Source organism: Pelmatolapia mariae, linkage group LG13 (assembly GCF_036321145.2).
Source record: "Pelmatolapia mariae isolate MD_Pm_ZW linkage group LG13, Pm_UMD_F_2, whole genome shotgun sequence".
NCBI lineage: Eukaryota > Metazoa > Chordata > Actinopteri > Cichliformes > Cichlidae > Pelmatolapia > Pelmatolapia mariae.
The window spans coordinates 2,094,616-2,122,251 of record NC_086238.1 but is presented as its reverse complement, the minus strand read 5'-3'; the positions used below and the strand labels follow the sequence as shown (position 1 = coordinate 2,122,251).

General features: G+C 41.9%; 1 protein-coding gene across 1 annotated transcript in view; it reads right to left on the bottom strand.

The window, feature by feature from the left end:
- The window catches only part of LOC134639737 (homeobox protein Meis1), an 82,300-nt gene that overhangs the window by 47,448 nt on the left and 7,216 nt on the right, over window positions 1-27,636 (bottom strand). The window contains exon 7 of the mRNA XM_063491113.1: window positions 19,652-19,763. Coding sequence (XP_063347183.1) covers window positions 19,652-19,763 — 112 coding nt within the window. The remainder of the gene's footprint in view (window positions 1-19,651; window positions 19,764-27,636) is intronic.

Genomic DNA, 27,636 nt, shown 5'->3' with positions numbered 1-27,636 from the left:
ACTGAGACAGCTCAGCGTATTTGAGCACTGAGAGAAAGAGAGAAAGGAAGGCGCTCCACGGGCCTTTTCTCTGCATTCAGACTCAACAACATGAACCGATACTCACACTCACACACACACACACAGCACATATTCAAAACCACCCAATTATGGTACGTTTTCTATACAGCTCCAGTGGAGAGAAAGGGCCTCTTCCCATCCGTGGCTGTGAAAAGCCTAATTGTTATTATCATTATTCAAAAATGTGAGCCACCCTCAATGAAGATGATAATCATAAAAGAAACATGAGGCGAGGTAAACAAGTGGCACCTTCACTGCTAAACATTTCAGAGGCAAATAACTGACTTTTGTCCTGTATCGCCTCTCTCGACTGGAAGTGAGGGGAAATAAAAATGTGAGAAAAAAGCAAAAAAAAACCAAAACAAAACACTGAAGCAGTGCACACAATCGGATCCAGTTATTTATTGATTACACACAAAGCACTTCTAAAGCTTCTAGGTCTATTCACTGTGGCAGGGATAGATAACTGCAATGAAATGGGCCTGCGTTCCACTAACTTGCAGAGGGCGACACCCAGCACCTAGCTAAACCCTAAGCCCCGATTCATCGATAATTAATAGGCATGTTGGCGCTAATCCGGTTGGAGATGACTTTTTTCCAGCCTGCCACATCAATGGAATAATCAAGGGCCTAAAACCCAGGCCTTTGCTCCCCATTACCTCAGGCAAAAGAATTCCTGAAAGCATGCCTGGAGGGCACCTGAATTATATACACCATTAGGAGAGAGAGAGAGCCTCAACGATCCATACGAAACAACGCTTTCAGCTAGCTCTCACTCTCTCGCTCTGTTCTAGCAGAAGGAGATACATATGCACACATATTGAAGGGTTTTTAATGAACCTCATGTGAAAGTGGAGGGGATGCTATCGAGGGTGAAGAAGGGATAAAACAAGAGACAGCTTATTATAGATGGCCTGACAGTGATGCAAACACCTGCCATTGTGAGGCAGGTAAACCAGGTGGTTGAACTGTACTGTCACATCACCAAAATGTAATGGTTGAGCTACTAGTCACTGGATAATGTTATGGACTGGATAAAAGGATGAAAATCTGCTATAAAGACAGAATTAGTAAAAATGCTCACAAATGTTCCAGAGCTTAAATAATATTACATTTGTGTGTTTCCACAGCACAAAATCCAGATATATTCAATTTACAATGATGTAAAACAAACATGAAACTAAGCCACACATCAAACCAGAACTAAATAATCTTTACCCAATTAATCACTTATGGCCAATCCATTAATTGATTAACAGACTAACCACACAAGCGCCATTAAACGTAGCTTCTCTTCCTCTCTGTCCTTAAAAAATGTTTTGTTTTGTTTTTTAAAATGTGGGCTTTGGTTACATCATTAGTCTGGGACAAATGCAGCCGGAGCTTAACAAGTGAGTTTTTTTCTTCCTACTGTTTCAGGGCTAAAATACACCCACCCTTCTGTCTACATCTCTCTGCCTGGTGGAAAAAAGGGGTGAGCCGAGCCGTGGCCCTGTAATCTAAGACCAGATTTTCATTGGAAGCAAATGCTTTCAATCCGTTGTAAAGACCGGCTCATGTTCAGCAAAGCCTACAATAACAAACCCAGGGGCTTGTCCCATGCGAGTTGGGAAAACAGAAGCAAACGGCCAGAGTACCAGCTCGGTGTGGGGGAGCGAGTGAGTGAGTATTCATGCAGGTGAGCAAGTGGGAAAGAGTTGGTGTGCATGGCATCTCAGGGAAGAGGTGAGAATCATGAGAAGCATAGAGAAGAGGGAAAACAAGGGAGGATACAAAAAGGGGAACAAATGAAGTACAAAAGTACTAAAAGAGTGTATGCTCAGAAAAACTGCAAGATTCTCTGTGTCTTCTTGCTGCAATTTTTTTTTGTCACCCATCACCCTAAGCCAGGGAAACCTTAACACTTACCAATATTAATTCCCCCCCCCCCCCTTATCTCTCTTTGCTTATACCTGAGTCTGACCTATACACGCTTATTTTTACCTAGAAGGGGGAAAGGAAAGAGGGCTGGAGAAGGGCTGTCAATTTTATTGGCATTTCCATTTTCAGTGCAATTTGATACCAATCACCTCTACATGGTCTGGGGCTAATTTCTGCTTTTCTTTAACCCCAGCAAGTGAGGAAAGAGTGGGAGGTGGGAAGAGAGAAAAAGGGAGAAAGGAAGGGTGAAACTGGAAAGGTGCTGAAGCTGTGTCTGGCAGCCATGTTGGGGAAATGTCAACTGTGTTACCAGAGCCCGTCGGAGAAAGAGAGAGGCTAAAACAGGGAGAGACAGTGAGGGAGAGATAGTGAAGGACCATAAGAAAAGAGAAGGAGACAGTGTTAGGGGAAATGGAGTGAGAGCGGAAAAGAGAGAATGAAAAAGTGGAAGACCAAACTCAAGCCACTGACTGGAGCAGTACAGAGCGAGAAAATAATTGGTAAGAAAGGGAAAAGATGCTGTGGTGCACTGGAGTTAATCAGCTGGAAAACAATAATAATGATAATAATACACAGACAGAATTGTCAGCTTTCATAATGCAGATCAATATTTGGGTCTTTGAGGTGACATTTTTTTAACACTTAAAACTGAAATTTTCAGAAAAAAGGTCCTCCAGAGACATTCTGTACCATCCATTTCACTATAAAGAGACGTGTGATTTAAAATAGATAAAAATTTGGCTTACAGTGAAACAAACATCAGCAGAGTACAGTGTATCATTTGATGCTTGTCAACTGATGTTTGTAGCCCAAGCTGAACATACCACACAGATGCGGGGAGTGAATACTATAAAACTGCCATTTTTCTTGCTGGGAAATATGGTATTGCATTGCCATATCCCGATACATGTCGAGATGTGGCTGGTGTGGAGGCTAACAAAAACATGGGTCTGTTGTTATGACATGTGGTTACACACTGGTGCATGTCGCCCTCAAAGCAGATGACTCAAGCATCTTGGGCATACTCAATAGACCAAATGCAAACATTTCTGTAGTCTTTTGTGGTGTCAGTATGGATCACTGGTATGCTTGAATGGGCAGAAAACATGGGCTATGCAAGCACTGATTTCAAATTCATCTTCATTAGTATAGAAGTGGCCACAGTGACATCATAATCCGTCCATCACTTAGCCAATAGCCCTTTTGGTGGTCAGTCAGATGGTTGTTCACACCGCTTTTCAGTCACCCACTAAACTATCCAGTCAACTAGTCAGCCTATAAAGCCAGTGAGCAAGTACAACAGTCAGTCATAAAGTAGCCTAGCTCGTTGTGTGCTTTGTCAGTCTGTCAATCAGTTATTTAGAATTCTAGCTATGCAACTAGCTAATCACTCAACCAATGAACAAGTCAGTCATTCTACATACACAGGCTGTGAGCCTTATTAAGAGCATCAGCAGGCTCTAACCCTGCGCTGCATGCATACAGCATGTGGATGCTAGGCTAGCAAGCTCCAGTCTCCCCACAGGCACAACTCAGGGCCTACTGATCGGCCATGACAACATCTTTGTAACTATTGGTGAGGTGGGGGTGCTGGGAAGATGGAGAAGGGTGAATCAATGCAGGACAGTGGGGGTGCATGTTTGTGTGTTAAGAATGTTTGCATGCATGGATGTGCATTTGTCTGTATGTGTGTGTCTATCTTTGCCTTTCTTTATTCATGTGTGTTTCCTGGTGTGTGTGTGTCTGTCTGTCTGTCTCTATGTGTGTATGTGTGTGTGTAGCAATTAGGAGCAGGCCACTGACTGGAAGGAGCCAGGGGCAGTTGAAATGCCCCGGGGCCAACCGAGGGAAGGAATATTTTATCAGTCCCCTCACACGCTGTATACACAAATACACACTTGCACACGAGCACGCACACACTCACACACACACTGCAAGCAAACAGATAATGACGTAAAAATTAGGTTAGCTTTCTTTGTGCATTTTCACTAGCTTTGTTAGCAGTAGCTAAACTAACTTAAAGTCTGTTTTATTCAGCTTCGATGGTTTTTATTTAAGTCTTTCTGCCACTCTGTGTTTCATTATTGCATTCCCTCCCCTCCTACTTCATTACCCTTCTTCTTCTTTCTCTCTGTCTGCTGGACTGTGGAGTTTGGATGGAGGATATCTGCACAGTATTTGCTCGATGTAAGACTGAGGCATTGTTATTTTTCCTTCATTTTTTGCTTTTTCTGTCTTCCTATGCAAATCAAAAGTGTACCGCTTCAACTTGTGGGTAGAAATTAAGCTTCCACTTCTCAGTTTCTTTACTTCCCTCTCTTGTGTCTCTATCGCTCCTCTACATCTGTCTCAAGGCATACCGTGACATTATCAAGCAGTATCTGGGCTAATCTGTTATGATCTGATTATAAACCATCTCTCAGCATAGGACAGACACTGGTACTAGCTGCCCCCTGTGCACGGGCACACGTGCCATTCAGAGGTGTCAGCCACTTTTCTGCTGCCTGGCAAATTAACAGCCACAGACTCACCAGTCATTCATCTGCGAATAGCAGTACTGTCAGACGTGTCGCTTCTAGCGCAATGCAAGATAATTATGACATTTAGCTTTCTAATAATTTATTTTTTCTTCATAGAAGCACCGTTGAGATGAGAAGTAAGGGTTATGAATATTAGCTTTGTGCCAGATGTCATGAGTAGGATCCTGTGCGGGGAATGATTCACAGATGGCGAAACGTTTTTGGAACATACTGTGTGATGTTTTTGCTAGGTTTTATAGGCTGTGGATGGACTGAGAAGAAAAGGAGTGGAGACAGGTTTTTGAGTTTATGACACTGCATTTAGTCTAAGGGCTATTGCTTGCAGGAGAGAGTGTCTTTTGCTGAGAGTGTGAGTGACCTGAAGCTGATCTCTCGTAGACCAGTCCTAGAGTTTCACACCCCAGAAAGCTCACATGACCCTGGGTTGGTTGCCCAGGCAAGGCCCAGGCCTCAGGGACCTGATATCCTGTTCCACATGGGATCCGCACATTTCATACTGGCAGATGAGAAATTCATACATACACAAACTCCAAACATGAAACGCACACACACAAAGTGCACACACTCTTGATGTACATTCACAATAGTGCCCTCACTCGTTTTCTCTCTAGCACTCACACACAAGACACTCACACAAATACACATACGTTACATTCCCAGAAATCCTCAGAGGGGTAAAGAAGGGCTTGCAAGAGGGAGGGAGAAAAAGAAAAAAAGTGGCGTTTATTGTATTCAGGCCATTCATAAGCTCTAGACGTGAGGAAGGGGGAGTACAGGGGGGCTTGCAGGCAGTGGGGGGTTCCCTTTGCATGGCTCTGAAGGGCCCCTCCCACCTCCAGATATTCTGAACATGCAGGAATTCCTTGCGACGCAATTAGGGGCACATTTTCAAAAGCATCTCTCCCTTTACCGCACACATACTTGGACATACTCACATGCACCCATTTCCTATGATCTATCATGAGGCATCTTTCCAATAATGACCACTGAAGTATTCTAAACCAACACACACACACACACACACACTTCAGTACAAAACACTCTCTGTGACCAATGCTGCTTCGCCTCCCTTTTATTCCCGAGGAGGAGGAGAGACTGAGAGAAATCCCCATGACTATTCTGCGGATAATGACATGCGCTGTCGACAAAACAATATGGCTAGTCTAGACTTCCCTTCTGCTTTTGCCAGAGAGACTACTGTTTTGGGGTCTTTGCTTTACAGTTCAGTAATTGAATCTCGATCATAGCACTCTGAAGCATGTATTAATCATTACAGAACATTCACCAGCTTAATATAAGGCCTTATTAGATTAGGCAGACAAAAAAAGTTGCCATTATTACAAACTTAAAAAAAAAAAAAAAAAATCAGGCTTTCCAGGTAAATAAACGGGAGGGGGGCTAAGTAATTGCTTCCTGCAATTAAAGACATTTCCATTGAAGTAATTACAGTAAATAATGAGTGCTTTGCAATAACAAAGCCAGTTACTTTGAATGATGACAGTTTTGTGGATCAGCACTGACAGATTCAATAATGACAGTAACTAGTGATTCATTTACAAGGGTGATTTGTAATTAAAACACACTAGAGACTTATTGTTGTGAGATTCCGAGCCAAGTTTGCTGCAATTATTTCGACTGCGGTGATCCGATGAGGAGGGTATCAGTAAGTCAGAGACAGGGAATGTGTTTAACAACAACGAATAAAGCAGCACAGAGCAGTTATCAGAGTAATCAGTTAATTAAAACTGTTTAAACCTCAAGTCTGTGGAGGTTCATGTGGCTTTTTACTGGAGTGTTGCATTATTAGTAATCATACAGAATCTAAGTTTCCATTCATGCTCACCTTCTCACGTGTTTCATGTTACCATGTGTACTGATGGAATTGAAAATGTAAAGTTAGACAGACCGACAAGGTTTGGTCGGTGCACAAAAACAATGTGGATTTCAAATTAGGCAACTGTGTTGGGTATTTCTTGCAGTTTTATGGCGTTTTATAGGCCAAATGATAAACCTTTTCTAAAATACTGAATATTAGACCTTTGTTGATGGTCATACTCTCTGTGAAAGTGTTCCTGTGCTTCTGTGTGTTATGGCTGAGACCCATCCACTGTTGGCTATTGGGGGGGAAGGAGGGATCAGGCCTGTTGACATAGCCATAGGTGATGGCAAAAATGTCAGTGTAAATGTGACTGCTCTCTCTGTGCCATTTTCCCGTAAAGGGTCATCACCACAGGCTGCCCGACACGCTGGAAACTGCCTCAAGCACAGGGCAGCGACACGACATTAAACTGCAGTATGCCTCCACGCACAGGAACACACATATCGCACACACTGACTGCTTTTTATTCCCACTTCCAGATCAGTCGAGGAAGAAAGAATGAGTGAGAAAGAGACAGACGGTACAAGCTAAAATGAAAGTGTAGGGCGATGAATTCACCCTTTCATGTCGAGCACTTTTGCTGTGTAACTATTGATTTTTCCCTTCTTGCCTTTGTGCTGAAGTTTTCTCTTTTTTTTCCTAACCTAGAGATAGAAGGCCAGACCCAGTTCAAATGGGGGCACTTGTAAGGGGGGGGTCTGCATTCAAGTCGGGGAAGAGAAGTCCTCAAAAACCCACACACAAACACACAAAAGGGTAACATTCCTGAAATTTTGCCTCTTTTGCTTCTTTCTCACTCTTAACACTCACTTCCAATTGTTTCACTGCCTCTCACGTGGCTTTTGACACCTTCGACTCACCGAGCTTCAGTCAAACTCAGCTCACATTGAACAGCTAGAGAGAAAAGGGGAGAGTCAAATGGACTATGAGAGAGGAGGGGAAGGGGGGAAGGGATTGTAGAGAGGACAAGGACTATAACAAAAGCGAAGAGCACTTAACAGCACAATGGCACGGCAGTCCTTTCCAAAAGTCAGCTGATGTGCTGAAGGGCGTTCAAAAGTCCTTCAATGTATGTGCGGGACAAAGAGAAGGAACCTTTAGCTAATCTCAAGGAAAAACATCCCATTGGACTTTGTTGTGGACTTAAACTCAGTAAATGTATATATATTCAGCAAGAGAAAACCTGTACTCACTAAAGTCTGCTATTAAACCATCAAAATATACTTTCAATAAACTCAAAGTGACAGTAACTACATCTTTCTTTGAAGAGCTCTCTACTAAGCTGTAGTATCAAGGTGTAATTTTTAGCCAACAAGACTTTCCAGAAAATACATCCTTTCAAATTATATTTTATAAAAAAGCTACATTTTGCAAAATTATATCTTACTGCAGGGCTAACTTGTTTAACTTCAAGCCATCAGTCTGGAAATATATCATTTCAGCACCAACAACTAGCGTGTTCTGTCTTTAATCTTGTCTTTATGATCAGGGTACAGTTCTACTAACCAAACTGAAACTTCTCAGTTTATTTATTCAGACTTCCGTGTTTAGCACTTGTTTGCGTCTGCATTTTTCCACATGGTAACTATCTGAATGACACAGCCTCTGATAAACGCTTTTAATACACATGGATTTTCCCACTCATGCTAACCTATCAGCACCAGCCAAACTGCATGTAGTTAGATAATACAGGCACGCTAACCCTGCGGTGGTAAGTGCTAATAATAGCGCATTAGCTTCCAGGGAGGGTTTTTTTTTTTTTTTTGGAATAACAAACGGTTTCAGTATTATGAGGGAGTATAATATGCTCTTCGCCCACAAGCTCAGGTTACTGAAGGGGTGGTTTTGAAAACAGGATAACTTATTATCTGAGCTACAACCTACTCTATTTAAATTATTTAGGATCTATTTAGGATTTTAGCTTATGTTTTATGAGTAAACAGGGCAAAAGGAGTAGGAGAGATTGAGTGTATGAATTTTTTTAATGATAGGATGCCCTCTTAATCACTCCTACATAAAAAAAAGAATTAATTTAAAAAAAAAATATGCGTTGCATATTCTCTCTATAAAGGAATGTTACATCCCCACTTCCTACTTCTTGTCATGTCCTTGATAGGGAAAGGATGTGGTGCTTTGGGGATGTGGGGGATTTGTAGTCCTATCAGCCGACCCATACACAGCCCTGATAAGACTTCTGGGACAGGGACAGAGGAAGAGGAAGTGAGTGGGTTTACAGCAGCCTACTTCCTGTGGAGCATGGGCCCATGTGGACAGGAGTGATATGCCCCCCGTGGATGCTGGCACTCTCACCGCACAGTCCCACCAAGTCATTTCCTGAAAGAGGCAGCTCTCTCTGGGGGTGACTTCCTGTAAAAGTATGACCTCTTTGTTGCTTAAGAGAATCTCAGAGGAACAAAGACCTGGGAGAGCCCTTGGGAGCTAATGTGTACAATATATTGGCAGTTTGTGTGTTTAACACCGCCATTCATGCTTTTGCTCTAAAGGTTATCACTACTGAGAATCTTTGCCCCAACTCCTGCTCATCTCTTTGAGTTTCACCGGTTTGGAGTAGGAAGGGACGATTGGGTTACCTCTAAATGTATGTGTTCACAAGTGTGTGTACCACAAGTGGGATGCTTTGTGTTGCTTTGCAAACACACTAAGTAAACCCCCAAGTTTCCCTTCAGCCCACCCTGCTGCTCTTGTGCTGCTCTACAAGTATTTGTTATCTAGCCTTCTCTTTCCTCCCTCTGTCTCTAAACTCTTAGAAAAGCTTGCTGAGGTCTTTATCTCTCACTCAAATCCCTATAGCAGGTATACATGTCAAAGGAACCAAGGGGAGGAGGTCTCTGGGGGCAGCATGTTTGGTCTAGGTCAGCCTTGGGTCAAGCTTTGGCCTAGCTCTCTCATTCTATACTTCCAGCTTCCCACATGCCAGATTACCTGGACTCACAGCGTGCCACCTCAGCCATGGTATTTCACACCTTTATACTCTTAAACACAATTATCGCCAAAAATTGAACAAATAACTTGAATTGTAGGTGTTCAATATAACTACAGCAGGAAATACTGTGGCAAAAAGACACAGTTTGCTGCAGTAATCAAATCTGTGACCATACAATATGGTGATTTTAGTCACTCTTCCACTTTCAAATTAATGAATGTCTCTGTGGATACAGGTTTGATAGAAGCATTGCATGTGTCATATGAAGGTTACAAAATGAGCCTCAACAGAAATTAAAGTAGCATCGACCTATATCTAATAATAAAGAACCTCCACGGGGAAGCAGGTTGTGACCACAAATGGCGCTTCACTGGTGTTTCCCTGGCATGAAATTGGCTTTGTGTGGGTGTTGTTGGGAGAGCCGGCTGGTAAATTCTCCCCTTCTTTTGTTAGAAAAGGGGGGGGTGAGCTTCATGCATAATGGTCTTAGCCAGGGAGGTCTGGAACTGTCCATAAATTGAATTATTTCAATTTGAGGCAGAGAGCGAGAGAATAATAGAGAGTTGCATTTACATGTGAACATATGCATGTGTGTTGATGGAGAGAGGCTCATTTTTATTCTTCTACAGGCCTCATATTTGCAAGTGAGTATATAAGCCAAGTTGCAGAAGATTACAGTGGAGGCCACATGTTACCTTGCAGCAGGAAGCTATGCTAATGGGGTTGAAAAGAAAGCTGATTGATGCCAAAATAACCGTTTCCCTTATGAACATTACAGTTTGTCATATATTTCTATTCTTACAAAGATATCAACTGTAATTAAAACAACTTGTCTATGTTAAAGTGTTTTGATCGTTTGTTAAGTCTTTTAAAAGCGAAGCTCCAAACTTCATAAATGCTGAAACATCGAATATGCACGTGTGTTTGTTTAGAAATGTGTTTTAGGGAAATGGTGTGTGGGTGTGGGGTGAAAATATTCCTGACACAATGTATTCGGCAGGGGAACATATGGCATACTGGCAGCAAGCTAGTTATCCTTATCCTCTTTGGAGGCTAAAATTAGCACTTCACAGTTTGTAGCTTTAAGCTGGACTCTAACCACTGTGATGGGGCTAATAATAAAGGAAAACAAAATGCTCAGTTGGCACAAGTACTTCGTATCCTCTGCCTTCTTTTTCGCTCTATAGCCAACCTCCTGTTCCCCTCTCTGCCTCTCTTTCACCACTCCCTTTTAGCTCCTAATACTATTTCGACTAATCACTCCAAATTCAAAGACTAAATCATACTAAACATACCCACATGAAATGCATTGTTATCATATAAACGTTACTTGATCAAGATTCCCCCGTAAGCCTGTGTGTCAGGAAAGCCAGGATTTCCTGAACATGGACCCCTTGGCTAGCTTAAGAGCATAGGATGACGGGGCTAATCTCTTTATCAAAAGCTTAAATAAATAATGTGCTCTGTTCATGTGAGTGTTGCCCATTACTGTGTTTTTGTGTGTGCCAAGGAGTTAAACAATGATTCTCCTTTGAACAAAGTATTAATAACCTTTTGCTTTGTGTTGCCTCTCCTTGCTTTTTTCCTTCTCTCCCTTTCTATAATTCTGCACAAGTGAATGCTCAAACCACATCTCTGACATACCTAAAACAAAAAAAATTAAAAAGGAGATGTTACTTGTAGCATTTCCTCCAATACTTACAAAAATAAAATGCTCACAAAAACTCAGTTGGCCATTGACTCCTGGCGTCTACTGGCAGAGATGACTAAATTCTGTGGTCTTCCAGTCTGCTATCAGGGTTTTCCCTGAAAAGTTAACATCTATCTGATCAGAGGCCTCCTGGGCCCTGAGCTCAGCTCTTTTTCAAGTGAAGAGGAGGTGTGGGAGGAGTAGGAAGAGGAGGGAGAAAGAGTTAGCAGGGAGAGGAAGACTGAAGCAGAAAGAGTTTAAGGTCGTTTTCTGGGCCAGATATAATGTGTTGTGACACATAAGCGATGAGTTGCTGTGATTTTACTGTCAGACTCTCTGTGAACCACGATTAAGAACCGAGGCATGCTCTTACTCCTAAGAGCTTGTTGGTGTGCGTTTGGTCCTGAATCTGCTGTGTTTGTGGGTCTCTGTATGATTTAATGCAATTTTGATCTGAACTGAAAACAGAAAACTGTAAGGAATGCACAACGTAAAGAAATTTTGTCACCATTTAGATTTACTAGTTTCCCCTACACATGCACAGAAACACACAGACACACGTGCATGAGCATGCTTTAACTTTTTCCCCCATTCATTTGCATGACAAGTGCATTGCCACATTTGCACCGGTTTAGGTTTGCAAATCAAACATGAAAGGGGATATATATATACATTTTCTATATATAGACAGATAGCAAGAGAAAAGAAAGAAAGATAGCAATTTAACCAAAGTGGCATCTTTTTTAAGGAACAGTGATACTACAATTGTGCAAATTATGGTGCTTTGCAAAAAATAAACCCAAAAGGAGTTCTCAATTGACACTTTTCAAACAAAATCTTGGATTTATGGGTGCTGATTCAAAACGATCCAAGTCTGAAAACTTGAGGCATGTGTGAAAAATCTCTCTCTTATATGAATTTAATTTCGTACCCACAGAAAAATATTCCACAGTCTTCCTCTTTTATATATTTAACTTTTCTTATCATAATCTCCCCACCCTGACACACAAGAGACACATACAAGGCAAAGAGGGGTGAGTAAATAGTATCTTTTAGCAAATACCAGTAATTAGATATAAGCATTTGGCATTCACGCCAGTCACAAATTAAAGAAGAGCCTTTCCTGTAAACAGACAGTGAGAATGTGTCTACATCATTAGTGTGCCACAATTATAACATGGGAGCTAAAGATACATTTCCCTCCCGCTTGCACTCCCTCTGTGGAACAAATGAAGTAGAACCCTTTTTTCTCTTGAAACGACAGCAAACTACATGATCTGACCTAAGTGCATTTGTCTGTGAAATGAGAGAGATAAAATGCAACACAGGCAACTTTAAAATAAATAAAAGCAATGCATTAAGTGAGCACTTTTTGTCTCATGTCATTTTAAAGACTTAAGCAGAACACATCCTGAAGTAGCACAAAGACTGAGTGAAGGCACATAACAGCCAATGGAGTGAAGGGAAAGAGAAGCTAGTTGGTGTGCATGCAAGTCACTTATGAATATGTATTTCATGTAAATTGTGAAAGACATATTGCGATGGTCTCTAGACTTTGCATTTCTTTGGTCATGCAAACATGGTCATATGTAACCAACACACAGGCTGAGAGTCAGACAAAGAGAAATGTTTCTTCTCTTCTGTTTCTTTAAGTTAAGTCTCCATTAAATAAGACCGAAGCAGTGGTAGAAAAAAAAAATCAATATGTACACTCAGCAACACACAGCACACAATTCCCAGAGTCAAGGAGTCAAAAAGGTTCTGACATCTTATCAAAAAGGTTTTATAACTATTACTTTATTACACACGAGACACATTTGTGCCAATAAAACAAAGATAGCGAAGCTGACTGACAAAGTAGATGATCATTTCACGTATGAAACGATGCAGAGGGGAGGAGATGACTTTGTTTACCTATACCTCAGACCCTTGCTTCCTCACAAACTCAGCGGCTGTGTGACACCAGCCCTAATCCTAAAAGCAAACTGGCCTCTCACTGTGGGAACCTGATACAATTTCCTCTTTTTGAGGGGGGGAAAACTCCGGCCACTCCGAGTTTTCTTATTGCCTATGAGGCAATAAAAAGCCATCAAGGGCTATCATTTTCTGCAAGGCGAGTCATAACATGTTGGCCGACGCATCAGCCACTGAGATAGAGGGAGGCTGTAAAGATCTCTGTGAATCTGAGAGAGGAAGGTTGTGATTGAACACCAAGAGGCCAAACATCTTTTTTCCCAGGTAACCACAGATAATAATGTTTATGATGCAGTAATCCAGTTTAGACTGAATAAACATAGCTACCAGCAACGCTCAGTTGTTGAAGGATGTTTCCCCAAGGTGTTCTGCAGTGCAATTACCCTTTATATAAGTCTTCCATATATTAATTTTATTAAACAGAAACTTTAAGCTCATGTGACCCTGTAGATATGAAACTCTTTTTGGCGCGTTAGCACATGCTTGCACACTTTCCTTTAACCCCCTAAGGGACAAAGACCAAGCTTAAGGTGGCACGGCCAAAACTTTTTCACCTCTGGACTGACTGAAGATTTTATTTGCTAGCAGTGGCGTATTTTCCTCAATAGACTCCCAAACAGCACTCTGCATCATTTAACACACTAATCAGGGGTAACTGTTCTGCCCCTCTTTTTCACACAACAAAGCATCGAGATGGTTTCCCAGCATTCATCTTGAGATTCTCTCCCTTCCTCCTCATCGCACTCTCTCGTTTTGCTCCGTTTCTGTTTCTCGCTGTCTTTTTCTTCCACTTTCATCTTCTCCGCTTTTCCCTGTGTTCACGCTCTGAAGATATCAAAGACTGAATCCTGTTTGTGTCTGCCAGCTACTGTACTTACACACCTCCAGTAATACGGACTGCAGTCTAATCAAGGGAGCCACAAACCTTTTATCTACCCACAGAGCCTCACATTTAAACAGATTACCGGTAAAGCTGGACACCAGTAAGACAATTACCGGACTTAGGATCTTCCTCGATAACGTCTAGACAATGTCTAGACAATATATGCATTCACAAAATGAAATACAGTTTTTTCTTAAGGTATGTCTATAAGTTCTTTAATACTTGGTTATGAAGAATCTACAAATTTTGCATTAATGAATAAAAGCACTGACTATTAAAGTTTTCACTGTGGGCCTGTGTTGTAAATACACTGTAACTGCCTTCCGGGACTTATTTATTAAAGTGCATCTGATTCCCTCAGTTATTAGTCTTTCGCTCATTATTGCAACAAAAAATTGAAGTGCATTTATGAACTCCTGGAAGAGAAAAGAAAGTCGGGGAGGGGATTATTTCACACAGACACACAGAGTTCTCCCTTCCAGTCTACTGGACAATCGGACCAATTAATCAGTGACTCTGAGGGCACCACGTGAAGGTGAATGATTGGACGAGGAGAGCAGGCTGCTGATTGCCTGGCACCTCTGTCTATGTCCCTGTTTGCCCACCCCAGGACTGAAGACTGCCCAATGAGACAACAGAAAGCAGCAGCTCCTGTGTGGCCTGACCTTGTTGGAGGGCACAGAGATTGGAGGGTGAATAAATGGATAAATGAATGGATCACAACAACAGGAATATTCCGCATTGATCAATGGGAATTTGCGGCCACTGGAGGTTATACGCAGTGATTAACAGCGTATGCAAGGATGATCTATTCATTCAAATACATATCAAACCAGCGAAGTTGACTATCCAAATGTTTTTAGAGCCACATCCTCAAGAACTGGTAGGCCAAATGCCACATCCTTCACCAGGCTAATCCCAGCTGGGACTGGGCAAATGTTACCTTCGTCAGTACTCGCAGTCTTCACAAAGATGACATCTATCTAATCATAATGTACAATAAGCATACAGGAATTTTAAAGGGGAAAACTAGAAACATTAGTTTAAACATCAGCGTGTGCAAAATAGATGAACTGGTTTATTGGACTATGAAAACATTTTAGACTTGGTTTTACAGACTTTCAGTTAGTTACACAGAAAAATATGAGCATAAATTAAATTATTCCAAATATACAAGCCAATTAAAAAAAAAAAAAAAAAAAGAGCTAGGCATCACACAACATGCCGAAATCTCAGACCACTACTCAGACACATGAAATGCATGCAGACACCAACACATAGCCTTACAGGGAGCTATTTGTCTTGGCGCGGCACACTGTACTCTTTACAAACGGTCTGGGTAATTGGTGATACATATCTAATATCACCAGTCATCGCCTCACTCCCTGGATGTTTCTGACAAGCAGAGAAGGAAACCCTGTAGCTTTCAAAAACAGAGCAAACACTTTGCTCCGCTCCTCTGCTGAACTCACATACCACATCGCTGCAGCTGCCCAATTCAATGCCTGAATGTTATTCTGTTTCCTTTGCACGCTAGACCCTCGGAGAAGCCAAGGGGTGTCCTCACAAATTCACACAGGCAAAGAGGAGTATTTTATACTGGGAGAAAATGAGAAGGCCCGCTCATGTCCATGAGGGACACCCCTCCATCGCAGGCATATATGATCTGCTAGGTTTTCCTCTGCCCTTCGAGCATTATACTTTTCACAGAAAAGCAAGATCCAAGGCTGCAGAAAAGCTTCTCCAGAGGGCTTCTGGGTATTAAACAAAGGAGCCTGTTGGTAGGAACTAGCGAGCAAACAGCTGGGCTAATAGAGCGGGACTAATTAACTACAGGGTCGCTCTCCGACTCTACTTGTCGATGCTTGCTGGATGTTTACAAAGACATCCCAGAGAAAGGGAGGAGAAAAATAAGAGGCTTTCTTCTTTGTCTGCTCTTTAGGGAGAAAGGAGACACCCAGGACTGATTTTAATGACATATGTGAAGCAAATGTGATCCTCCCTCCATTTTTTTTAAACTGCCAATGGAATTTAGTGCTAAAAAATACCATCGGCATTGTGGTCAAAGCATAAACACCATAACTAAGAACGCAGCATGTGAGCATTGTCACCACACGCAAAAATAAAAAAGGGTTGTTTTTTTCACATTGTCACTGTGGCACTGAGAGCACTGCAAAACATCTGCTGGTTTAAGAGTTATTATTAACTAGCTTATTATTAAAAGTACATTATATAATTATCATTTAATTTGCTTTGTGAAAAATATTTTTCCCACAAATGAATTCAACAAGATTCACATGGTGAACACCAACTTTATATAATGCAAATCCCTTCTCATGAGTCTTACACTGTTGAATCTGGGAACGCGAGTACACTTCCGGATAGAGAGAAATTTTTATACCAGTGGCCAGTGAACCCTTAAGAAAAGAGGAAAGAGTGAAGCATGTGTTTGTCACAGGAATAGCCTCAGAAAAAAAAAGAGAGATAGGAGAGGAGAGTTCACTAGTTAAAGGCCCTCAAACAGACAGCATCGCTCTTTTGCTCCACTATAGGTGGAGGATTAAGAAGAGATGAACGTGGGGTAGATGATAAGAAGACCAGATACAAGGAATTATACAAAGATTGAGTGCTAAAGGAGGTATAGAAAGTGTGAGGACATGGATTGATGTACTTGGAAGAACTGGAGTAGAGGAGGTGAGTTGAAGGATAGATGAAATGAAAATGGAGGGAATGAGCAAAGAAGAGAAAGATGGCCATTAGCTGTGCAGCTCTACAGGCAGTGGGGAAAAAAGAGACATGAGAGAGAAAGGTCAGTGAGAAAGCAATCTGTAAAAGGTAGAAAGGAGGAAAAGGTAAAGGAAAGGGATCAGAAATAACAGAGAAACACAAAGAAGTGATCAAAGAGAAAAGGAAGAAAAAAAGGTTAAAGAAAGGTGCAAAAGGAAGAGGAAATAAAGTGAAAATTGAGAAATGGGGCAGATGGAATAAATGAGTGTAAAAATCTGAAAAATTGTATTATTCGCGGAGAAAGAAATAGCAACAGAAGAAAAGATAAGCAAAAAGCATGGCAAAATGTACAACACAGAGGGAAAACAGAGCTGTGAAAAATGTAAGAGGGAATGATGGGGAAGAATTAGAGCGCAAAAGGAACAAAGAGAGGTGAGAGAACGGGAAAGAAGAAGGATAAACAAAGGTGGTGTTTTAGAGCGAGTGGGAGGCAAGGAAGAAAAAAGAGGGAGGAGAGAGAGAAAAACACAAGGATACACAAGGAGGGAGAGAGAAACCGACTGACAGTAAAATGAAAGAGAGACAGGAGAGTAGGTGGGAGACAAGGGAAAACTGGAGAAGAGAGGGAGGATGTTGAGATGAAAGAGAGAGGGGGGGTGAAGCTGTTGGGGAGAGAGAGTGAGTAAAGTGCCAAACAGATAAATAACCAGCTTACTGGGATTACCAAGTGACTGACACAGAATTTGCCAGAGCCAATATGACGTGGCACTGATAGCTCTTAACCCATATAAACCTGAAACTGGTCCAAGATGTCCTCCAGTATTTACTGTTGTCACTGCATTCTAATGCTCACCACTGTGTGTGTGCTACATACATGTGGACTTACATATACGGGCACATAGCAGGAGAGTTGTCAGCTTTGAAAAGACATTATTAGAGCTGGTTAAACGTTACCTGGATAAAAAATACAAATTAAGTAAAAATGCACAATATGTCCAAACAAATGCGGACATGTTATCATCTCTACGAGTTCTCCGACTAAACAGTAGAACTTGATTGTGCCTCAAATCTCAAACAATCGATTATAAGTATTCCTGAAAGGACATATAGGAGTGCTTTCACTTCAAACAAGCAAAAACAAGACTGACAAGTTGTAACAAGGAAAAAAAATAACAACTAAAGGGGAATTAGCGACTGCAATTTTACATGTATTTATTCACATGGATGTGCGACATCACTCTGCTTTAAAAACTATATATCATAATAACACTTTGCACCATCAACCTCTGGAGTTTTTGTCTGAGGGAAGAAGTTTCCATTTTTGAAATGCCAATGGGCTAAAACTAGAATCACATGCTGTAACAGCCTCCACTTTTTCCAAGAGCCTCTCCACCAAACCTTGATGGAGTTTTATACAGTTTGATGTGTCTTATTGCACATCCTGGTTAAATAGAATAAATAAAAAGCTACCAACCATGTTTGACGGCCTCATACACATATACATGGATGATGTTTAGCTGCCATCTTGCAACACTTGGACGAATCAAAGCACATCATTCATTTTGCTGAAGCACATACACATTCTCACACACAAAACACCCTGCATTATACTCTGTAATTACTTTAATAACAAACAAAAATCTGCAACAGCCTGGCAAAGGAGTTGGGGAAACAGAGATATGAAGAGATAGAGGGTGATGCGAGAGAGTCGGAGGAGGTGGGCAGACATAAGGAGTGGGTCTATAATTGGAAAGATGTGAAAAATGAAGTGTCAGTTTGGTCAATAGAGGGCAAAGGTCACAGAAGCAGGAGCCCAAACTCTGCACAGAGCACACTCATTAGAGCGACCAATCAGATCTTGCCTGGTTGCCCCAGACCATTACTCATCACAGGCAGAGGAGTGCACACACATTTCCACAATATCTCTTTGTCTTCCCCTGTTTTACTGTAATTTCACTCTTATTTTATCAGTTTGGTCTCCTCCTCCATATTATTTCAATTTTGTCTCAACTCGTGTCTGACCTCTCAGTCCTGAGCATTACTGAAGAGGGAGAGTCAAGCGCATACATATACAAGACAGAAAATGTGTGCGAAATAAAAAAAAAAAAAAGGAGAGACAACAAGACCAAGTGTGAGACAGACTGAGACAAAGAGAGACAGCGTATGTGTGTGTGTGTTGACTATATAAATGGCTGCTCGTTGGAGTGGAAGGCATGGCGGCGCTCTCTGCTCCCACCCAGGCTCTGCCTCCTGGCACTGGCAACCCTGCAAACTGCTCGCCTTGACATCGCCTTCAATAATATATGAAGTTGCTTTTTTGACTACAGTTTGTTTGCAGCGCCTCCCCACCGCCACCATTTTCCCACTGCTGCCTCTCTCTCACTGCCTCTTTAACACACTCAGAGGCACACGCATATTTTCTGATTGCATGTAGACATCCAACTCTGGCAGATTTGTCCAGTGGAAGGGAGAGTATGTATTGGAAGTGTATGCACAATAACAATAAAAAAATAGGATTAAATTATGATCAGACTGCATGTTTTACATGCAATACTCTTCCAGATTAGTTCAGAATAGAAGCGGCATGAATGCAAAGACTGTTGTAAATGTAAGCAACCTCTAATAAAGGTCTCAAGCTTTTTAACAAGTTATTAATGTGGGGGATTTTACACTCTCTAAACACTTTCAAGTGCATGAATGCCCAAAGAGAGGAGCGTAAAACAAAAACAAAAAAGTTGCTGCACTCAGGTAAAGACTATCTACCAAAATATGTCTACACTGTTTATGTGTTCCTATGCAAAATGAAAAGTCCCTACTAGATCCCAGAGGAGCTTTCACATACTTGACCGTGACCTCTGACCCCTCTGTGAGTTCTGTTGCAAAAGCCAATCCCCTTTCCAAAAATTCTGAATCAGCCTCTCTCACTTCGTCCTCACACATAATAAAGTTTTCTCTGACGGATGTCGTATAATATACTCTGCATCTTGGTCAACACATAAACGGTGCCCCTGTCCTCTGTCACATGATCTCTTACCTTGTTCGCTGCTGTTGTCACCACTGTGCGATGTGTGTCCCCCGCTGGATGGTCCCGGCGTGCCTCCAGAGCGTGTGGACGCCGTGTCATCGTGATCTCTGTTCCAGGACGTCTGAGAAAAAGAGAGACAAAATCGAAAGGTTAATCAGCTAATCTAATGCTCAACTTTCACTGATTTAAGTGTTATTGTGATTTTTAACCAAATTTCATTATCATCCTTTGAAAGCTCTGGTCTACATGTAATGTCCATTACGTCCAAGAGAGCCAGTCAAACTCAAATGAAATCAATCTCTGCCAACTCTCAGCGCAGTCATCCAGTGTGTGTGAGGCCCTGCAACAGTCTTATGGAATAAGGATTATTGGGGCTTGATAAAGAGAAAAGCTCAGACAAATAGAAAGTGAACATGTTGTATTAGTTCCCAGCTTTCTGAGGCATGCAATCTGCGGCTGCCTCCATTTGGCTCAAACCACTAGCAGATGAAAATACAAAACAGCTACAACTTAAGATAGGCTTCAGCAAGCGCCAGGGAGTGATGTCATCCGAGCAGAGTGGAGAAGGAGGGAGTGAGAGAGCGCGAGGTAAATAACTCAAAGTATTGCTACATAAGTATAATTCCTCTCTTTTGTCCAAAAGGGAAAGGGGGGAAAAAAATGGATGACCAGTCCCACTAATGTTGAATTAAACTTCATCTGAGGCAGCAGAGCCAAGACTGGGACATAATCAAATAAGCTAAAGTTTTCCCACAGTTGAGCAAAAAAAAAAAAAAAAAGAAACAAAAATATTGCATGACAAACCAAACTAAGGCTGATTTTAAAGAAATGAAAAAGTCTAAGCAACGCAAAAGTATAAAAACGCATTCCTTTTTCTATAAGAGTTTTTGTTGAATAGATAAACTTGACTGACAGCAGACTGAGATTCATTTTACTCTTACTAGTTTGTGTCATCAAAACACAAGCAGCTGACTAGACAGAGAGACTCAGGAGACAGGGTTTTATTTATATATAGTTATTTGTGTGTGTGTCTTAGGCCAGATGAGTGTCAGCTGCACACTGGATGGTAGAGAGCTAATGGCCCAGAAAGGAGTAAAAACTGAAGACACACACACACGCATGCACACACACAAAATAGTGTCCACAGATGTAGGCAGACAAAAAAATAGAGGAGTCAAGTTTTCTCCCATATATACAGGTCCGATGCTTACAAACAGACATACACTGTGCATACAGCCTGCGAAGAAAACACATAGAAATCTCACCCTGCCCCATACAAAGCTGCTGCGTACTATTGAAACTAAACCAGATGTTACTTCTTATCTCTGAGTGCCTCTGAAAAGCAACATTAGCGCTGAGGACAGGAGAGAAAGAGACTTCAGAATAGAAGGAAATGGAATCTAATGTGTTATCACACACAGTTTGCTATCACAAAAAAACAACGCAACAAACAAAACACACGCAGACAAACACTTATCGAGCCTCCTCTACCGCCCGCATGAGCCTATCTTTGCTCGGTGAAATCAAATGAAGGAGATATCAAGGGGCAATGTGGTGTTTGCATCACGCTTTTAGGGCTTTGCGACGAAATGACTGATAGAAACCCACATGGAGGAAGCAAGGAAGGAGACGAGAGGAGCACACTGGGGAACAACTGGTTTCAATTGGGACACTACAATTGGCTCTGCCGCAGCAAGAGGGTTTCAAGTTGAGTTTAGCATTATAAAAAGGCAGAGACTAATTCATGACTCAGGTTTGTTTTAAACAAAATATAGAAGGAATAGAATAACAGAAAAGAAAAGTCAGCAAATTCAACACATTTGGGGTCTGTTAGAGCTCTTTTGATGTTCCTGGGCTATGAAATTATATTCCAGTGCTTACATGGACAATATAATTGTTGTTTTCCAAATTAGGCTTTGAGGCTTTGCAATAAAGAGGGGAGTCACTGCACAAAGGCATGACTAGGATGGCGACTGGTTAGATAAATGCTGATTTTAACAGGGATAAGATACCAAAAGGATCCCTTTCTCCACCTCTTACAAATTCTTTTTTGCTGACCGTAGAACATTGAAAAATGAAACACCCGTGCATGACCAAGTTAACTCCAGAGAACATCAGAAGTGAGGTAATCCAGACCACATGCTCAGCGAGCAAAAAGTTAACTCTGGCTTTTGCCATTTTTTTCAAAAGTGAAGCATTTAAAATATGAGCAGAACTTGTTTATTCAGAGCGCAATGAAAAAGAATAGTACAGTACCCCAGGGATGTCGAACGGCAAGTATTAAAAACCCAAGAGCCTCAGCTTGCAAAAAGGATATTTTTCCCCCCATGTTCTTTTTGTTTTAATTCTATAACAAATTCCATTTGAAAATATAATTAGAAAGTGGAGGGGGAAATGGCAAACTACTGCATTAGCTGTAATTGAACAAAAGAGCGCTTTGCCTGCTGGGAGGTGGCCACTGAGGCCCCACGGGAAACGGGGCGGGGCTGAGACAGGACCTGGTGGCATCTCCGCGGGGATGAGGAGTTTATTTATAATCGCAGGCCGCGCTTGGATGGAAAGGGCCTAGCACTGATCTAACACACACTTAATGCACACACAGCTGAAACCACACAACCAACAAACACTCGTAGCAGTGCGCACAGGTCATGCAGTGCATTTGCACACACACCCAGTCACAAGTACATTTTTTTGATCACTTGGTTTGTGTGCACGCACACTCACAAACACGCTTTTCATTTACCTTAAACAAACACATCGCATCGCCGCCATACCCACAGCCTCTATTTAACAAAAGCACACACCTTGACCGCAAGACACAAGGAAACAAAACAATGCACACCCTGTGCCAGCAAGACTACGGCACACAATAAAGATCTTCACCTTCAAAATATGGGGTATGTAAATTTTCAAGATGAATAGATGCATAAATAGAAAGCTTGAGGTAGTGGAGAGAAGGAGAAACTTGTCCTTCTGCACACATAGCAGCACACTTGATTTATTCTGTCCCTTAATGAGCCGCCATAGTCTCTCACTACCTCTCCGTTCCCCTCTCTTTAACTCTTCCCTTTACCCGCCGTCTCCTGTGCAGGATGCACATTAATTCAATGCTTAATTGTTTAGTAAATTCAATTTTCCACATTCTATTCTGCCTATCTTTAGGTAAAGTTCTTAAATCGGTGGCGCCGAGCTGTGGGAACCCTGTTTTTGAGCCATGCATACCTTTTTTTTCATTACCATTTTTCTTCCCTACACCACCCTAATTCGCCATGAAAAGATTTTCCTTGCTGGAAATTCTGATTCCGCTATGATCGGTGAGGCATTCCAATCCAATGCATTCTCATTGTGTCGCGTCTTAGATGCAAGAGGGGCTTCCCTTTCTGGCTGTGCCAGGCCCCATATCATACAAGCACTCATGCAAGAAATGTTGCCTTGCCAATTCATTTGCAATAATAAAGAAAATGGTTAAGGTTGTTGTGCTTTGCCCCCCCACCTACGCTTCTCCCTTTCTTCACTCTGAAATATCTTTTGTGATGATATGGATATTTACTTTTCACTCTGTGCCAGTGAGCGTGCGGAAATAATCATATGTGCATACTTACAGGCACAGACATAAATATCCAAATAACCCCCCACACATACACTCTTCACTGGTGGTACATCTGAATCAAAGATGACAGTTGAGCTACTCCATCCCCCAGAATTCTTTGGTGCATCTACTCTCTGTGGTAGTTTTCTTTAACACCATTTTTGACCTTTGCAACAGCACTGCTTTCTCAAGTTGAAACCGGCGAGAATGCCATGTGTTGCAGCAGCAAGATGGCATGCAATAACTCCAGACACATTCTGCCACTCAGCTGAATGCTGGTGGGAAAGCTGTAAGTGAAAGGGGCTGAAAGGCCAGCTATTGTAAACTCTTGTTTACTTTGCTTTTCACTGTAACTAGATAAAGCAGGATCTGCCTCTCTGATAACCTGCCAGGCAAGTGCTTGCCCGACTACTTCGGTTTTCTGTGCTCTCTCCACCCCTCTCCTCCCCTTGTTGCAATATTAGTGCTTCCAAAATGAAAAGAGGGGCTGATAATGGTATGTGTGTGGAAAAAAAAAAAGAGGGGGGGGGGGGGGGGTGTAGAGAGAAAAGACCCCTCTCTCCCTCCCATTCTGTTCAACACTCCCCCTTCCTCCCTAACTCTTCACAATAGACAAAGAAAGAAGAAATAACCTTATAATTGCTAAAGGGGGTGAAGGAGAAAACTGGATTTGGTCTCTTGAGTAAGTAAAGTATGCTACACTCAATAGCCGTCAGGTACTCTTCAAACGGCTTTTTAAAACCGGTGGGTTAACCTCATAGAGACAACCAAAGATAATTACATGTTTAAGATAATTACCAGAGCTTTCAAAGTCCATTTAGATGACACTCGTGGAAACTGACAAACTGATTTCCCTTCCTCTGTGGCCTCTTCTACCGCAGCTCTTACTATAGACTCCCTGGTTACCCTCTATGAGCTGAAATCCAAACAAAAACATTAGCTCAAGTGCTTTCCCCTCTCCACGCCATCGAACCCCAAACAAAGCAATGGAAAGGTGGGCATTATTAGTTAACGACACGTTTTGCTGTGGTTTCTTCGTTAGCCTAGCCTGACTTGGAGCCACTGCGCTGGGATGTTCTCGGTGGATTCCTTGGAGACGGGTTGTTTGTGATGGTGGCCATTGTCAGAGGCTTGCAGGGGGTTAAGGGGGAGAGGAACTTTCCATTAGCTAAGTACACATGTGTTAAGCCAGGTTATTGTTTACTTAGCCAAAGAAACCACAGCAGGCCTCAGGGACAGACATGGCCGCCCATCATAAGTAACAGCAGACACAAACCAAAAACTTTATTTGTAACTGGGAAATTCTGACTATCATAGGGTGTCTGTGACACAGTGAGGCCGCACTAAGCACTAGTTTTAAAAACAACTCATAAATCAACTTTAACAAAAAAAGGCCATAACACCAAAATAAAAAACAAAACATACGCACTTTAGATGTGTGAAAAAAAATTATGAAGGCATGAGAGAGGCTCCTGACATTCTAGTTCTTTGAAGTTACTTCAGTCTTGAGTTGCTCAATCATAATCACCCCTACTTGCTATTCCACCACAATTATAAAGAGGCTAAGAAACACACAAGTCACGTGGTCACCTCTTTGTATCACTTGTTGAATCCCCAACAGCCGCCCTGCATTCACTACCGAATGGAAGAAAAGGGGGAGTTTAGGCAAAGGGGGAGTAGAGGAGAGAAGGGGTGAGTGGGGGTCAAACCTCTCTTCTATTCAACTACAAAAGCTGCTATTACCAACAATCACTACAATGATTCAAAAGTTTGTATTAAGAACAGCAGTGTGCCACTGTAGGAGAGAGAGGGGGATGAAAAAAACAGAGCGAGTGTGTGTGCCTGTTAAGTCGGGTGAAACTCGATCCATACTTCAACGAGAAGCGGATAGATTAGCGATAGCGGTGTACTGATTAGGAAAATAGTGGCTGACCCTGGCAGTCATGGTTTCCATTGAGCTAGGAGTGGGGAGGGAGCAGGGGTCACTCTTTGACCGCCAGAGTTACCTAAACCAACACTGCTGGGTCTCACTGACCTGGAAACCCGTACTTGTATGGCATAACAGTGCCAATTGTTGGGAAAAAGATACCGCGATAGCACTATCAGGAGCAAATTCTTACACAGTGACCACAACACAAAGCTCAAACAAGCCGGGTTTGTTTAGAAAAGATTGTGCAGGATAGAAGCACAACAGCAACGGGTCCCTAATGTATACTGTAGATGTTATTTCAGATTGCAGCCAATTTCACCTTATTTTCACATTATTTCAACTTCTCAGGAAAAGACTCAGCATTCATAATCAAAGAAAAAGTCAGGCAGTAAATATTTTTAAAAGGAAATTTCAATTATTTCCAGTCCCACTTCAGCCTGCATAGCTCAATCAAGTAGAGGAGCTCTTGAGATTTGTAGTGAGTCCTCATCACTATTAGTACTGTTCTCCTCTACAGCAGAGAGCCTGGGCCCTCAGAGTTCATTAGCAAATTGCTACACCCCTCCCCATACGCTCTGTGCAATTAAAGGCAAATGTGTAAATGACGTACAGCAGCGTGGAAATACCTCCCCACTTCTTTAGACTGAGGTGAACGTGTGCGCCAGGCAAATAGGGACACAATCAGCAGAGTAACTCTTGCCATATTTTCACAGCAAGAAGAAGATTGAGACAGACGCAGCAATATTCGCGATCACATTAAAGGCCTTCACAAAATTAACTTCTTGTGTTTTTTATGTCTGCATACTGATTAGCTCAAAGTAGATCTAATGGGGCAAAAACATGCAGCTCAAAGGAAGGAAATCAACGTGAATGTGGTGGAAAGCTCTCCAGAGACCGGCAAGGAAAGAGTTAAGAAAGTCCAACTGGTGCTAACCAGTCACTCCACTCACATAGCACCTGAGGGGGGTGCTGCATTTATCAAGCCAGTCTGAACACACACACACACACACGCGCGCACACAGCAGCACACGCACAAATACACACACATATATGCATACACTTGCAGACAGATGCATGCACAGAGCTTGTGCGCGCACACACACCCACACCGAAAGACACACACAAACATAGGAGGGTATGCCCAAACTGGCTGGGCTGCATTCACAAGCCAGTGCAGAGCCTCTGACTTTTTCACCTCTCAGCTATGCTCTGCTTTCTTTTGAAAGAGGCGCTCAGTGTCCTTTCATATTTCCTCACATAGGCAGGCCAGAAAACAAAAAAAGGAAAAAAAAAAATGTAAAGACATGTAAAGAATATTCAGAAAAATCACTGTTATGACGCAAGGGTACATAATGCAGCAAGAAAGTCAGCGTTGTTGAATTGTTGAGTTTAATAAATTCAAAGTAGTTTTTTCCTCTGACATTTTTTTCCTCTGCTACAGTCGCCTCACTGGAATAAATTGGTTTATGAATAAATGAGCCTGCTTTCTCCATCTTGTTAACATTGTTCTTTTGTGCAAATTCTCAGCATTTTTTTCCAGTCCACTTCAACTTTATGCCCGAGGGCATATATTAAAAATACATATGGAAAGAGATAATGCACACACAATGCAAATTCGTTAAGGATGTCACCGCCTAACAACTGCAGATAAGATGCCACACAAAAATAGCCCATAAAAATTTTAAAAAATATATATTCTGCCACAAGTAAGTCATGAAGTGCAGTGCCATTGGATTGACAATGTAAGTATTCAGCGGTGAGAGGCATGCACCCTCTGCCTGTTTGGATATGCTCATTTACACACAGACTGCTCTTGTGGACAGTCTCCACATTAGGCCATCCTACCAGAACATCAGCCCATCCCTCAGTATTACAAATCTGTCAAAAAAGTTTGCTCTGTGTTTTAATACAAACTGTGCCTGTAGGTCATTTATACGATTCTGTCAGTGTAAACATAAGCTTGTATGGTTTTGGCCTGAATTGGCTATATGTAGGCAACCGTCATTATATTAAAATAGGCCACGTCTTCATCTTACAGTCAATTAAAGATCTGCATCAGTGCCGCAAGCACAACATCATTTTCTTCATATACCTAGAATCCCAAGGGTTTTAACACACTATTTCAATATCTATATACCATAAGGCTTCATTCCATGTTCTGACCTATCTATAAAAAATTTGACAACTGAATCCCTGAGAGAATACAACAGGCTGTTTAAAGAGACACTTAAAAGCACAAGTGGTGTCTGTGTTATTTAATTCTGTTCCTGGATTAAATGAAGTATTATCTTCTGGGTGATCTTTCTCATTTCCATAATCAGACATAAGGGCCAGGGATGGAGCAGTGCATGCGCAGCAGAGTGAGGCTCTTCCCAGTTGGGCCCCAATCGGCTCCCAGTCCTCCCATTCAGCACAGAACATAAAAGCCGCTGGCTGTCTCTCTCTCTTCTCAGACCAGCCACTCAACCATATGGA